The following is a 14,325-nucleotide window of genomic DNA, read 5'->3' as shown; positions in this document are numbered from 1 at the left end:
GCCAACACCGGTGGCTCTGTGCATGTGCAGCACCGCTCTTGGAGTCTCTCCCTGCTGTCTGGGCCGGCTGCCTCCACGATGGCTGCTGCTGCTGACACGCTGTGTCTCTCCTCTGCTCCAGATCGCCTCCTCAAGTCCCCAGTGTCTGGACACAGAAAGAGGTGAGTGATGTGCTGCTCCGGGAGCCCAGGGAAGTGGACATGGGTGGGGGGAGATACCTCAGTGTAGGGGGGTGTTAGTGTATGGGGGGGGGTCAGTGTAGGGGGGTGTTAGTGTATGGGGGGGGTCAGTGTAGGGGGGTGTCAGTGTATGGGGGGGGGGTCAGTGTAGGTGTCAGTGTAGGGGGGTGTCAGTGTATGGGGGGGGTCAGTGTAGGTGTCAGTGTATGGGGGGGGCAGTGTGTAGGGGGTGTCAGTGTATGGGGAGGGGCCAGTGTGTAGGGGGTGTCAGTGTATGGGGTGGGTCAGTGTAGGTGTCAGTGTATGGGGGGGGGGTAATTGTAGGTGTCAGTGTATAGGGGGGAGTCAGTGTAAGGGTCCGTGTAGGTGTCAGTGTATGGGGGTGTCAGTGTATGAGGTGTCAGTGTATGGGGGGTTAGTGCAAGTGTCAGTGTATGGGAGGGTTAGTGCAAGGGTCAGTGTATGGGGGTGTCAGTGTATAGGGGGGGTCAGTGTAGGGGTCAGTGTAGGTATCAGTGTATGGGGGGGTCAGTGTAGGGGTCAGTGTAGGTGTCAGTGTATGGGTGGGGGTCAGTGAAGGGGGTCAGTGTAGTTGTCAGTTTAAGGGGGTCAGTGTAGGTCTAGTGTAGGGGGGTCAGTGTAGGGGAGTCGGTGTGTGGTGTCAGTCTAAGGGGGGTCAGTGTAGGTCTTAGTGTAGGGGGGTCAGTGTATGGGAGTCGGTGTGTGGTGTCAGTGTAAGGGGGGTCAGTGTAGGTCTTAGTGTAGGGGGGTCAGTGTAGGGGAGTCGGTGTGTGGTGTCAGTGTAGGGGGTGTCAGTGTATGAGAGGTCAGTGGGGGTGTCAGTGTATGGGGGTGTCAGTGTATGGGGGTGTCAGTGTATAGGGGTGTCAGTGTAGGGGGTGTCAGTGTATGGGGAGTTCAGTGTGTGGGTCAGTGTAGGGGGTGTCAGTGTATGGGGGGTCAGTGTAGGTGTCAGTGTATGGGGGGGTCAGTGTAGGTGTCAGTGTATGGGTGGGTGTCAGTGTATGCGGGGGTCAGTGTAGGGGGTATCAGTGTATGGGGGTCAGTGTAGGTCTTGGTGTAGGGGGGTCAGTGTAGGGGAGTCAGTGTGTGGTGTCAGTGTTAGGGGGGGGGGGTCAGTGTAGTTGTCAGTGTAGGCCTCAGTGTATGTGGGAATGTAGGGGTTGTCAGTGAAGTTGTCAGTGTAAGGGGGGTCAGTGTAGATGGGTCAGTGTAGGTGTCAGTGTATGGGGGGGTCAGTGTAGTTGTCAGTGAAGGTGTCAGTGTGGGGGGGGGGTCATTGTAGGTGTCAGTGAAGGTGTCAGTGTAGGTAAAAGGTAGGTCTCTGTAATGGTCAGGTAGGTCAGTGTAGGTATAAGGTAGGTCTCTGTAGGTGTCAGTGTAGTGGTCTAGTAGGTTTGTGTAGGGGGCGCAAATTACTTACCTTGCCCCGGGCGCTGACAACCCACGCTACGCCACTGGGTCAGCTACTCCGACAGCATAGAAACCAAAGCAACAACAGCCAGAGAATTAGCATTCCCAAAGCAAAGACCATTAATAGCAGCCTTCATGGTCCTCTCAGGACCATGACCTTTAAAGAAGGATAGGACTACCTTCAAGGTAAGCCTGCTCTCAATTTATTCATATATATATGACCCATGTTAAGGAGGCCACACAGGGTAAGGGAACCCAATTTGCTGCCTTAAAGGATCGTGACATCACATGTATTTTAAACAAAACGTTAAAACATTGTTTTTGTGCTGACTAGCAGGAGAAAATACTGCAGTACTTAGTACTGTTCAATGTAATGCTCAGGGGAAGACTGGGCCATGGGGCAGGGGGGCAGTTGCCCCCTGGGCCACTCTGATGCCCTGTAAAAAGGCTGCACCGCTTCTGCCACAGACATGTCTAAAGGATTCCTGGTGAAGAAAAGAAAAAAGTCCTCACCACTGACCTACTGAGTGCAGGATGAAGACAAGGACAGAGCGCAGACCTCCCTCCCCTGTGTCTGAGCAGAGGCTGGTTCCATGCCCCACTGAAGACTCTCCCCTGCCAGCCCCAACCGAGCTGTCTCAGCTCCCCCCTACTGCCCCCTGGCCAGATTCAGCCAGTGAGTAAAGAGTACTGGGAGCAGGGCTGCAGCCTGGAATGGGGGTCAGGAGGAGGACAGGAAGAGGGAGAGTGGGAGAGGGGGGCCGAGTCACTGCACCATGGGCCTCTGGTTTGTAGTTGCCCCCTGGGCCGAAAGTTTCCAGTCTGCCCCTGGTAATGCTCTACCCAAGTTCATCCCATCCATGCTATAATTTATCTGAGTGGCTGCCACGTTTTACATTTGAAATAGCGGATGGTGTCATATTGACAAAGGGAGCGCTTGTAGACACAATCAGTGTTCTTTATTAACTATGAGATGGGAAACTGGGGTAGCATATGTAAATATTTGTAAATACATATACATTACATGCTCCAGAAGGGTTTGCTATACAATTTGCATGTACAATCTAACTTACCTAAGTCACTTGTCACCATGTAGGAGTTATCTTGTGAGGTTTCAGAACCACCAGGTGACTATGTATGAGCTATGCAAACTTTATTAAGTTGATAGATTATATATATATATATATATATATATATATATATATATATATATATATATATATATCTAAGACCCAACTCACATTACCTGAACGCGGTGAAGGAGATGTCCTTGGTTGTAGCTTGTTTGTATGTGATAAAAATGGATTGTTCAACCTGACAGAAAGAAAGGATTTTCAGTTAGAAGTGAACATTACTAAAATGATTTTCGATCAGAAGTTAACATCACTCATCGCACAAAATGATCCATGTACTGTACAGAGACCAATTAGCTGTATTTACTTACAAATACTTTACTTTACCTTTAAAAATATGGCTTTTATCCCATGAGAATTGTATGTAATGAACATCATATGTAATTATTAATCCATGTTTTAAATTCCTCTATTATCAGAGAGATGCTTCTCAGCACTACTAGCCCCAAGTCATCATGATCGCTGCCTTTATATAACCCACCATTCACCTTACAACACATAAGCCACTGCCCTGGATCCTCTGTCCATTCCAGATGACAAATATGAGTTACAGTAGTAAAGATTGTATTTTTTGCAATGCAAAATCTGGGTCAAATGGAGGCCAAAGGCCACCAGCAAAGGAAAGTGCAGCAAGAATAGCTGAGGTTAGCAAAATCAGTTGGAGCGTATGAAGTGAATCCTATCCACCATTAAGCACTTCTCTAAAGCTGGCCATACATTTGTTTTTTAAAAAATTCCACCAGCGGGCTGAACTAAGAAAAACCACAAGATGGCTCCAACCACACATAGGAGGTGGATGGAAAAATCCCCTACTCCACAGTGACACTGTATGCAACTGAACATTTTCCAACACGTCCCTTGGACAGAAGTCAATCAAATGATCTACTTCTGTTGAGTGGGGATAACCGGCTGAATTTCAATCAGTTCATGGCCACCTTAACCACTTAAGTACCAGAAGGTTTTGTGATACGGCACTGCGTTACCATAATAGATTTATACAAAAAAAAAAAAAAAACAGGGACGTTTCAAATATGTATAGGACTGCCATTCTTTTAACCCTACAGTTATATTGGTTTGTCCTCCTCTGCCCAACCTTTTTGATAATTAATGTACCAAATTTAATATTTAATAGCCCAAACTACACAGGGCCTAACAGTCCCCCCCTCCTTTTTTAGTATAACAATATAGATTTTTATTTTTACTTATTTATTTTTCAAAATGATCTTTTTTTTTTCATATTTATCTATATTTAGTTATATGTATGCTGACCATTTAACCACATTTCCCTGTTAGTCATTTTATTCCCCCGCTATCAGGCTCATGATGGAAATTTTTCCATAGCATATTAATCCATACAAAAAAAACCCTCCAGATTCCTATTTAACATTGACCTAAAAACCAATAGAAATACTTGTATATGGATACTACCCTTTTATATTACAACATGATTGGTTTTAACATTTACCCTAATAATCTCATTGACTATGGTCTTATAAATATAGGGGGGAAAAAAAAGGAATGTTTATATTTTTCAATTTTTAACTTTGATATATATGTATATCTGCAACTCTATACTGCATTCTGTACAACACTACCAAAAGCATACTAGTATTCAGGCCTTTTAGTGGAGTGATTAGCACTCTATCCACTAGATGGCACTGCATCCCTAACATATATAAGGCACTCTTCAGCCCCAACAGAGCAGCTTGAAAAAGGAGCGCGTGCTAACGGTACCCCCATAGTGCACATGCTCCGAAACGTGATGCGAGCATGCCGATGACGCCATTATGGAGGACGCTACTGTCCAGCCTGCGTTCCAGCCCTCGCTTTCATCAGCCACCATCACAACTACATCCAGCCAGCCAGGACAGTTCCACGAGCAGCTAAAATGGCCCTCAGGGTGGACATGTCCACCTCCGACCACCGGATCTTCCTTATGTGCCTGTTATCCATGTTCTTAACCCCTTCTGGACTGGAAGGTTTTCCCCCTTAATGACCAGGCCATTTTTTGCGATACGGCACTGCGCTATTTTAACTAACAATTGTGTGGTCGTGCAATGCTGTACCCAATATAAATTGATGTCTTTTTTTCCCCCTCAAATAGAGCTTTCTTTTGGTGGCATTTGATCACAAAAAAAGAGCGACAATTCTAAAACAAAAAAAAAATAATATTTTTTACTTTCTGCTATAAAACATATCCAATAAAAAAATTAAAAGAAAAAAAAATATATATTTTTTTCATAAATTTAGGCCAATATGTAGTCTGCCACATTTTTTTGGTTGAAATAAAAATCCCAATAAGTGTATATTGATTGGTTTTATGCAAAAGTTATTTTGCATAAAGTCATTTTTATTTTTTTTTTTTACTAGTAATGGGGGCGATCAGCGATTTTTAGCAGGACTGACATTGCGGCGGACAGATCGGACACCTGACACTTGAGGGAACCATTGACTTTACTACACTAATCAGTGCTAAAAATTTTCACTGTTACTGTACGAATGAGACTGGCAGGGAAGGGGTTAACACCAGAGGCGATCAAAGGTTTAAGTGTGCTCCTAGGGAGTTCTAACTGTGTGGGGTATGTACTCAATAGATGAGCACAGAGATCTGTGTTCCTAAATAGTAGGAACATAGGATGCCTGTGTTCATCTGTGACAGAACGGTGGTCTGCCGTGTTTACATAGATAGACCGTCTCCATGGGGAGCGATTGTGGGTGGCCGGTAGACATCGCGTCCGACGGACCCGCTGATTGGCTCCCTATCTGGTAAATTGGCGCGTGTTCGCACACCCCCCACTGTCTTTTACATGAAGCGACGTACAGATACGTCATTTCGCATAATAGAGCTGACCTGCCGCAGTAAAACTACGACAGCTGGTCAGCAAGTGGTTAAAGTATACATAAACCCTTTCAATTTACATTATAAATAGCTTCTTTCTTGTTTGAAACAGGATAGGTATGAAAAGGAGGAAGATAAGGAAGAGGATGAGAAGTAATAGGAGGATGATGAAGAGGATGAATAGGAGGAGAAGGATGAGGATGAATAGGAGGAGAAGGATGAGGATGAATAGGAGGAGAAGGATGAGGATGAATAGGAGGAGAAGGATGAGGATGAATAGGAGGAGAAGGATGAGGATGAATAGGAGGAGAAGGATGAGGATGAATAGGAGGAGAAGGATGAGGATGAATAGGAGGAGAAGGATGAGGATGAATAGGAGGAGAAGGATGAGGATGAATAGGAGGAGAAGGATGAGGATGAATAGGAGGAGAAGGATGAGGATGAATAGGAGGAGAAGGATGAGGATGAATAGGAGGAGAAGGATGAGGATGAATAGGAGAGGGCTTAGAGGGGTGGGGGTGAAGACTGCAGTGGGGCGTGTCAGCAGGAGGCAGAGAAAGAACAATACATTGGTCTTCCCAGTGAAGGGCTGCTGGGGGGGGGGGGTGTCAGCAAAAGTCTTGGCCATTGGAGGCCAGGCAGGTTGTACTTTCAGCACAGCCAGAAAACTGACTACCCTGGCATGGATGTGCTTCTATGCCTAGCATTGTCAAGTTTGAAATAGGAAAGCAGGGGGGTTTGGCAGGATCACCAGGTATTTCACATAAGGGAAGTAATGCACATAGAACAGGCTGCTTTTAAACACAAGAACATGACACAAATAGACATATCAGGAATATGACATGTGGTAACAAACACTTTAAGACCTTGTATATACTATACAGGCTTTAGTATGTGAAAGAGCAGTTTGTACAGCAAGGGTTTACAAAATATTTGCAAATCATTCAGCAACCTGCAAGCAGATTTATTGAAGCATTTAAAGTAAACTTGAGTTCCAGGCTGGGGATGGTAACATGAGATTTTTTGACTTACCGTAAAATCCATTTCTCTGATGAACATTGACGGACTTAGCTCCTGATTCTTCCTAACAATTGGGTTATACTGGCCCCTACAGGAGTAGGATACTAGGCAGAAAAAAGCTCGACTACGCCTCTGTGCAGTCCCACGGGGGTATATACCCACTTTTAGCTATAGGCAGTTTTGTTACAAGCAGTGTCAAAAGAAAGCCAACTCCACGGAGGGATGGGTGCTGTGTCCGTCAATGAACATCAAAGAAATGGATTTTACAGTAAGTCAAAAATCCTATTTTCTCTTTCTTTCATTGGCGGATACAGCTCCTCATTCTTCTTAACCATTGGGACGTCCCAAAAGCAGTGTTAAACTCGAGGGGTGGGAAAAACATCATAAATAAATTCCCAAGGCTAACCATAGCCATCAGGTAAGATAGAGCTCACCTGCAAAAAAAAAAAAAAAAAAAAATCTACCCTCAAAGGAGGACCGGCCCTCTAAACAGCAGCCTGCAAAACCTTGAGGCCAAAAGAAGCATCTGTGGATGCCAACAGATACACTTTATAAAAACTGTAAAAGCGTGCGCCGACTACCAGATGGTCGCCTTGCAAACCTGCGTCACTGACACATGATGACGGAAAGCCCTAGAGGCACTAGGCGCCCTAATAGTGCGCTTTGACAGGGAAGGGAGGAACCTGACCCTTGATGGAATAGGCCTGAACCACCATCTGTCTGATCCATCAGGAAATGGTCGCAGAGGAAGCAGACAACCCTTTGTGAGGTCTGTCCGTGAGCACAATTGAGAGTCTGACTTCCTAAAAGACTCTGCTAGCTGCCAGGTATACCCTAATTGCCCGAACCACATCCAAGGCATGCAAGGCAATTTACATTGGATGTTTAGGGACACAGGGAAGGCAACACAAGGTCTTCAGTCAAATGAAAGTCAGAGACCACCTTGGGAAGGAATGATGGACAGGGGCGAAGCACTACCTTATCCTTGTGAATCACCATAAGGTGAACGACAGGACAACGCCACCAGTTCCGACACCCTGCACGCAGACGTGAAAGCCACCAAACAAGGCCACCTTCTGGGACAGCGAAAGCAGGAAAATCTCCCAAATATTTTCAAAGGGAGGCTTCTGTAGAGCTGAAAGAACCAAAATTAAGATCCCAGGGCAGCAACGGAGCCTGCACTGAAGGATCCAAATGTTGGACACCCTGAAGAAAGGTACGCACCAGGGAGTGTGTGGTCAAAGGTTGGAATAAACCTGGCCCTTGATGGTACTCAATGCTAATTGCGGTTTAACCCCCCCCGTTAAAGGTTGAGATCCAATCCACCAAGAAGAAGGGAGGATGAACCCCAAGAGACTCACAGCATGCAATGTACGTCTTCCACGTACAACGGTAGATCTTGCTAGAAGTAGATTTCCTAGGCTTTCAATAGCATAGGGATCACCGACGCAGACAAACCTCTATCCTTCAGCACCTGGCGTTTAACAGCCAAGTCGTCAAAGCCAGCGACTATAAAGCAGGATAGAAGATTGGTCCTTGGGACAGCAGATCCTCCCCGAGAGGAAGTCCCCAAGGAGCATCGCCGACCAGCCGCACCAGATCAGAGTACCAAGACCGGGGAGGCCAATCTGGAGCCACTAAAATTACTGGAATCCTTTCTGCCTCGATCCCGCACAGGAGTCGTGGCAGGAGTTAGAGAGGACTGGAACAAAATTGGCAGCCCACCTTAGAATGCCGGCTTCTTACCAAGCCACCAGGACACTTTTTGTGCCCCCTTGGTGATTGACAGACCACAGCACTGCCTGAATTAGTTTTTGCGGGACACCCCTGAAGACGAATTGTCCAATGAGCCAGACAAGTCTGATTGCTCTGAGTTTCAGTACATTAATCGGCAGTCTGGACTATGCCAGAGTCCAGACCCCGAGCACATCTCTGCTGAGGATGCCTCCCCACCTGGACAGGCTGGCATCCGTGGTGACAACCGTCCAGTACAGGGGGGAGAAGGATTTTCCCTGTTGAAGCACCGAAGAATGAAGCCACCTCTAGAGAACGTTAAAGCAGGGTTTGGTGCCTCAAGCCAAGGGGGTGGGACTTTATGGGCTAGTCAGGTAGTAAACTTATAGTAAAATTGTATAGCAATTTATTTGAAAAATAATAAAAATTCATACAATGATAATCATCATAATTGTGCCAATGGGTTATAGACCCATGTGAGAAGGTGAGAAGGAAAATAAAGTAATAAGTGACAGTGTGAAGGGTGACTTTGATATAGATCTCTGTCTGTAAGTGCTCAGCCAAGTGAGCTGTTTAGAGAGAGACTGTATATCTGGAGCTTCCGACGCGTAAAGAGTAAAAGGAAGTGTCCAGGGTGGCTCGTCCCGAGGGAACGTGACAGACGCCCTAGGACGAGCCACCCTGGAGACTTCCTTTTACTCTTCTACCACCAACAGGAGAAAAACCGAAACAGAAAACCGGGGCTCCCCCTGCTGGCACACCTTAACTACTCTCACAATTGTGATCCATGAAGGGCTCTTGACCACAATAAACCAAAGCATCTATACTTTTCATACAGCAAGTCCACAACAAATCCTGTGTGATTAGCTTTGGGTGAACAAACAGAAAGGTCCGGGATTCAACTTTTAGTCACAAAGATGGTGGCCCTCTCGCTTCCTTGATAAAGGCAATACAGGCGAAACGCGTCGGAAGCTCCAGATATACAGTCTCTCTCTAAACAGCTCACTTGGCTGAGCACTTACAGACAGAGATCTATATCAAAGTCACCCTTCACACTGTCACTTATTACTTTATCTTCCTTCTCACCTTCTCACATGGGTCTATAACCCATTGGCACAATTATGATGATTATCATTGTATGAATTTTTATTATTTTTCAAATAAATTGCTATACAATTTTACTATAAGTTTACTACCTGACTAGCCCATAAAGTCCCACCCCCTTGGCTTGAGGCACCAAACCCTGCTTTAAGATTAACAATTGGGATGTTGGCTACACCTACCACTTAGGCATCAAGGATCAATCCTCAATTTACCTCTAGAGAACGTGGATCCTTGTCCCATTTCACCAGAATCTCTTTTTCAGAGATCTTGTGTGGAACTGTGCAAACAGACCGCCTCAAATGTGGACACCATCAGGCCCAGCACCCGCATGCAAGCCAGGAGGGATGACCGTCTGCTGAACAACAGAAGCTGATTTGTCTCCAGCAATATCTGGAGTTCTTCCAGAGGAAGAGAGAAGAAACACTTTGGCTGAGGCCGAGTCCAGAGTCAGACCCAGATAGTCCAGTTTTTGTGGACAGAACCAAAGCAGACTTCTGAAGGTTGAGAATCCAACCAAACTCCCACAGAGTTCGCAGAGTAATCTCCAGATGTCCATCAGAGCCTGTCTGAGACTCTGCTCACAGAAGAAGATCACCCAGGTACCCCAGTACCGCAATCTCCCACTGACTCAAACAATGCCAAACACTTTTGTGAAGACCCGAGGAGCAGAGGCGAGACCAAAGGTCAATGCCACAAACTGATACTGCTCCTCACCCATGGTGAAATGGAGGAAGCGCTGGTGACTGGCACATTTTAATAACAAGTTTTGCACTGCCCGAAAGAGACCCTGTATGCGATCTGGGGACAAGTGCAGGTTGGAAGGGAAGAACCTTTCCGGAGGATAAGACTGAACAAATTTGTGCACCCACTCGTTGTGTACCAGGGAAGTCCATGAATCTGGAAACCAGCAAAGACGTCCCCCCACTCCAGACATGGGTGAGAGCGCCCCTTCATGCAGGGGCAGCCTTGTCCACAGGTCTGGAAGAGCCCACTCGTGGCTTGCCAAACCAGGTCCTCTTGGAACCTCCAGTGAAGGCCATGACTTCTGATCTCATCTTGAGACCCTGAGGGACGAAAAAACCTCTCATGAGCTGAGGAGAATAGCCCACGTCTATGTCTGGGCTCCTTGCCCTAGGAACCTGGCGGAAGAAGAGTACTCTTCCCCCCTGTGAGACCATTAACAATGTCATCCAAGGAAGCTCCAAACAGATGATCCCCTACAAGGGGGAGATCAGATAAGGACTTCTTATAAGTCTCGTCCGCGGACCAGCATTTCGGACAGATATTATGCCTAAGGACCTGCTAAAAACAGACAGCCTAGAAATCAAAGGAGCCGCATACAAAGAAGCATTACAGATAAACTGTAGTCCCTGGATCAACTGACATGCCAGCTCTGCAAGACAGGGGGGAAGAAGGTCCCAGCATAAAGTTTAGCCCACTCAATCGAGTTTGCGACACCAGGGCAGTAAATACCGGCCTAAGTGCCGAACCAGCCACAGTGAACAAATGGCGGGCCAGAACCTCCACCCTCCTATCAGCTGGATCTCTAAAGGCCGGGGACTCCTCAACCGGAATGAAAGTAGCTTTATTTAACCTGGAAACCGACGAGTCGGCTACAGGTGGGACCTTCCACCTTTTAAATAGTTAAACCTCATAAGGATCCTGCAAGGCAAAAACGCTTAGGAACCTCTACGTTTTGGACAACCCTACTGTTTTGTGTCAATGTTGTCAAAGTAAGCGGAAAAGGGGAACACCCTTGCCGCTTTGGAGGGCCTGTGGGTGTCGAAAGGGACTTGCGCCTCCGACGCAGCATCAGCCGCAACCTCCATTTTTAAAATTTCACACACTGACACAACAGTGTATCCACCAGAGCCTTTTCATGCATGACTAGAGGAGCAGAGGAATCATCCTCGCTATCTGAGCACTCAGGGTGCATGGACGCAGACCCAGCAGGGTGACTCGTGTCTGTGGTGAAGGAGGGGAACCTCGGGGGGTCCCACACTCTGGACAGACCACCGCTCCATTGGAATGTGGCAGGCTGTCGGCCAGGAGGAACGCTGCAACTTAGGTCGAGGCCAGGTCGTATTCGCCCTCGCGAGACGTTTAACTCGAAGGCCAGCCCCTGTCCATTGGGGCTATGTCGTGGCCAACCTAGCGCGGAGCTGAGACCTGTGCGCGCACGCTGGCTTGACTAGGGGGACCCTCTGGATCTAGATTATCCAGTCAGTCCCACAATTTATTGTAGATTCTCACAGGAACAAAATAACAAAGATAAGAAAAAAAAAAAAAAAATCGCCAAGACCAGAGATCCCAGCAAGGAACTAGGTCCTTACTCCTGACTAGGCAGAAAAAAAAAAACAAACAAACAAAAAAAAAAACAGACTGCCTATAGCTGAGAGTGGGTGTATAACCCCTGGGACTGCCCATGGGCATAGTTAAGCTTTTTCCTGACTAGTGCCCTACTCCTGTAGGGGGCAGTATAACCCAATGGTTACGAAGAATCAAGAGCTGTGTCCTTCAATGAACAAAAGAGAAAAAGATTTAAATGGCTGACTGTCACTTTAAATAGCGGTCTGCAAACTTTAAAATGACAACTGTTCCTTTACTGCTTGATGTGTTTTAACCACTTCCCGCAAACTCACGTAGAGCTACATGATCTGCAAGAAGTGGTTGTACTGGGGTGATGCCTGCAGCTAGAGGCATCATCCCAGTACCATTTTTTAGAGCTGGCAGTCAGCTTTCAGGTGGTAACGGCCGATGCGGCTCGGAAACCGATCGGTCGTTACCCCAGGGAGTGGGATGGGACGTCCCCTCCTCCCGCGGCTCTGCAGAGCACGTCCGCTGGCTGGTTGGAGTCCCGAATGAAGCCGGATTCGGCTTTGATCGGGCCTCCGATGATGTAACCTGGCAGCGGCGTTCATGACGTCACCTCCGGGTTACTCGACGGCTAAGGGCGCTGAATTTAAAAACGTGACAGTATTTAAAAATGCAGTTTTTGACATTATGAATACATTGAAGTGCAGTGGGGTCACAATGGATATTTACATTGCTTGTGACAACAATAAAAGGGATAATTTTTTTTTTTTTTTTTTAAAAACCTGTGCTTAAGTTCACAAATGAAATAAAATAAATAGGAAAAAAGAAAAATGTTAAGTGCCCCCATCGCCGTGAGCTTGCGCATGAAAGAAAGCGTTTACGGAAGTCGTGCCCGTAAATGAAAGCGCTGTTCAAACCACACATTTAAAAAGGTATCGCTGCGATCGCCAGAGCAATAATTAAAAAAATAAAATAAAAAAAAGAGAGCTACTCCAACTCTAAACTGATAACCCTTAAAAATTTTTTAAAGCGTCACCTATGGAAATTTTTATTGACCGTAGATTTGTCACCATTCCGCAGGTGTGTGCAATTTTAAACCGTAACATGTTAGGTATCTATTTACTCGGCGTGACATCATCTTTCACAATATACAAATAAAATGGGCTGACTTTATGGTTAAGTTTTTTTTTTTTTTTAAATGCAGTGAAATGTATTTTTTCCCAAAAAAATGGCAATTGAAAGACCGCCGAGTCTCCGCACTTACTTAAGTCTATGATGCAACGCGTACGGGGGAGGAGCCTGCACGTCATCACGTCGATTCCCGGAGACCACAGGCAGTGTTTGATGCTCTGAAAGTCCGCACTACTTTAAGTGCTTAAAAGTGTAAGTGCGATTTCATCTTTTTATGTACAATAAATAGCCTTATAAATCAGAGAGCATTAGACCCATTTTTTTATTTCCACACCGATGCCGTACATACCCGGAGAGAGTATCTGGAGGCGGTGATAGGAAGGCGAACCAGGCAACTGTGATTATCCCAGAGTGTGTATTGACTCTCAGGAGTCTATCTCTAAGGTGAGCGGCTAATCTTTCACTAGTCACCAGGAGCACTTGAAGTGAAGCATGCAGCACTTTTGATCACGTTCACGGATGAAGATTTTTTTCAGTTATTACTTGTCACTTTTTTCACTGTGAATTGGGACTATTATTACTAATATTAATTTCATAATCACGGTTCACGTTTTTGATCACAGTCTATGGACTGATTTAAATTGTGATAAGATTTGAACACAAAACATATATATTTTTATCTCCAACGATTGATTTATTGACTTGGGGCGCAGCAATATTATTTATTTTATGTGACTCAAGTCCCCCACCTCTGATATATATACACACACACACACACACACACTAGAGCTGCATGATTAATTGCATGATTAATTGTTTAAAAAAAAAAAAAAAATTGCAATCGCGATCTCGATTCACCCCTCCCCCCCTCAGGATCTTAAAACAGCATGTCCTCGATTCTTACAGAGCCATTCTCTGCTCACTCACAGCTGTCAAAAAAAAAAAAAAATATGAGCCTTGCCAAATGTTTATCAACATTGTTAAGGCTGCTAGATACCTACAAAATACAATGTTTTACAATGTATCTTTTCAAAAAGAATAAACTTCCATCTGTAAGTGAGGGCAGTTTAACCTCTTAAAGACTAAACCATTTTCTGGCATTTGTGGCTTACAAGTTAAAATCAGTATTTTTTGCTAGAAAATTACTTAGAATCCCAAACATTTTATTTATATATATATATATATATATATATATATATATATATATATATATATATATACACACACACACACACACACACAGGGCAGCCATCAGAAATGTTGGGGCCCCTTACACAGCTTTAGGACTGGGCCCCCCGGTGCTCGACCACCAACCTTCCCCATGGCCCGCCCACTGGCCGTCCCACCAAATCTACATACATCAATGCCACTTACATCACAGTGCCAATACATCACAGCGCCCATACATCACAGCGCACCTTTGACACAGTGCCCC

General features: G+C 45.7%; 1 protein-coding gene across 1 annotated transcript in view; it reads right to left on the bottom strand.

Annotated features, from left to right (window-relative positions):
- The window catches only part of GNPTG (N-acetylglucosamine-1-phosphate transferase subunit gamma), a 39,149-nt gene that overhangs the window by 23,564 nt on the left and 1,260 nt on the right, over positions 1-14,325 (bottom strand). The window contains exon 3 of the mRNA XM_082260277.1: positions 2,860-2,927. Within this exon, the coding sequence (XP_082116403.1) occupies positions 2,860-2,927 (68 nt within the window). The remainder of the gene's footprint in view (positions 1-2,859; positions 2,928-14,325) is intronic.

Source organism: Pelophylax lessonae (assembly GCF_965119305.1).
Source record: "Pelophylax lessonae genome assembly, chromosome: 6".
Taxonomy (NCBI): Eukaryota; Metazoa; Chordata; class Amphibia; order Anura; family Ranidae; genus Pelophylax; species Pelophylax lessonae.
The sequence above is the reverse complement of the archived record's forward strand: the minus strand, read 5'-3'. Positions and strand labels throughout refer to the sequence as shown.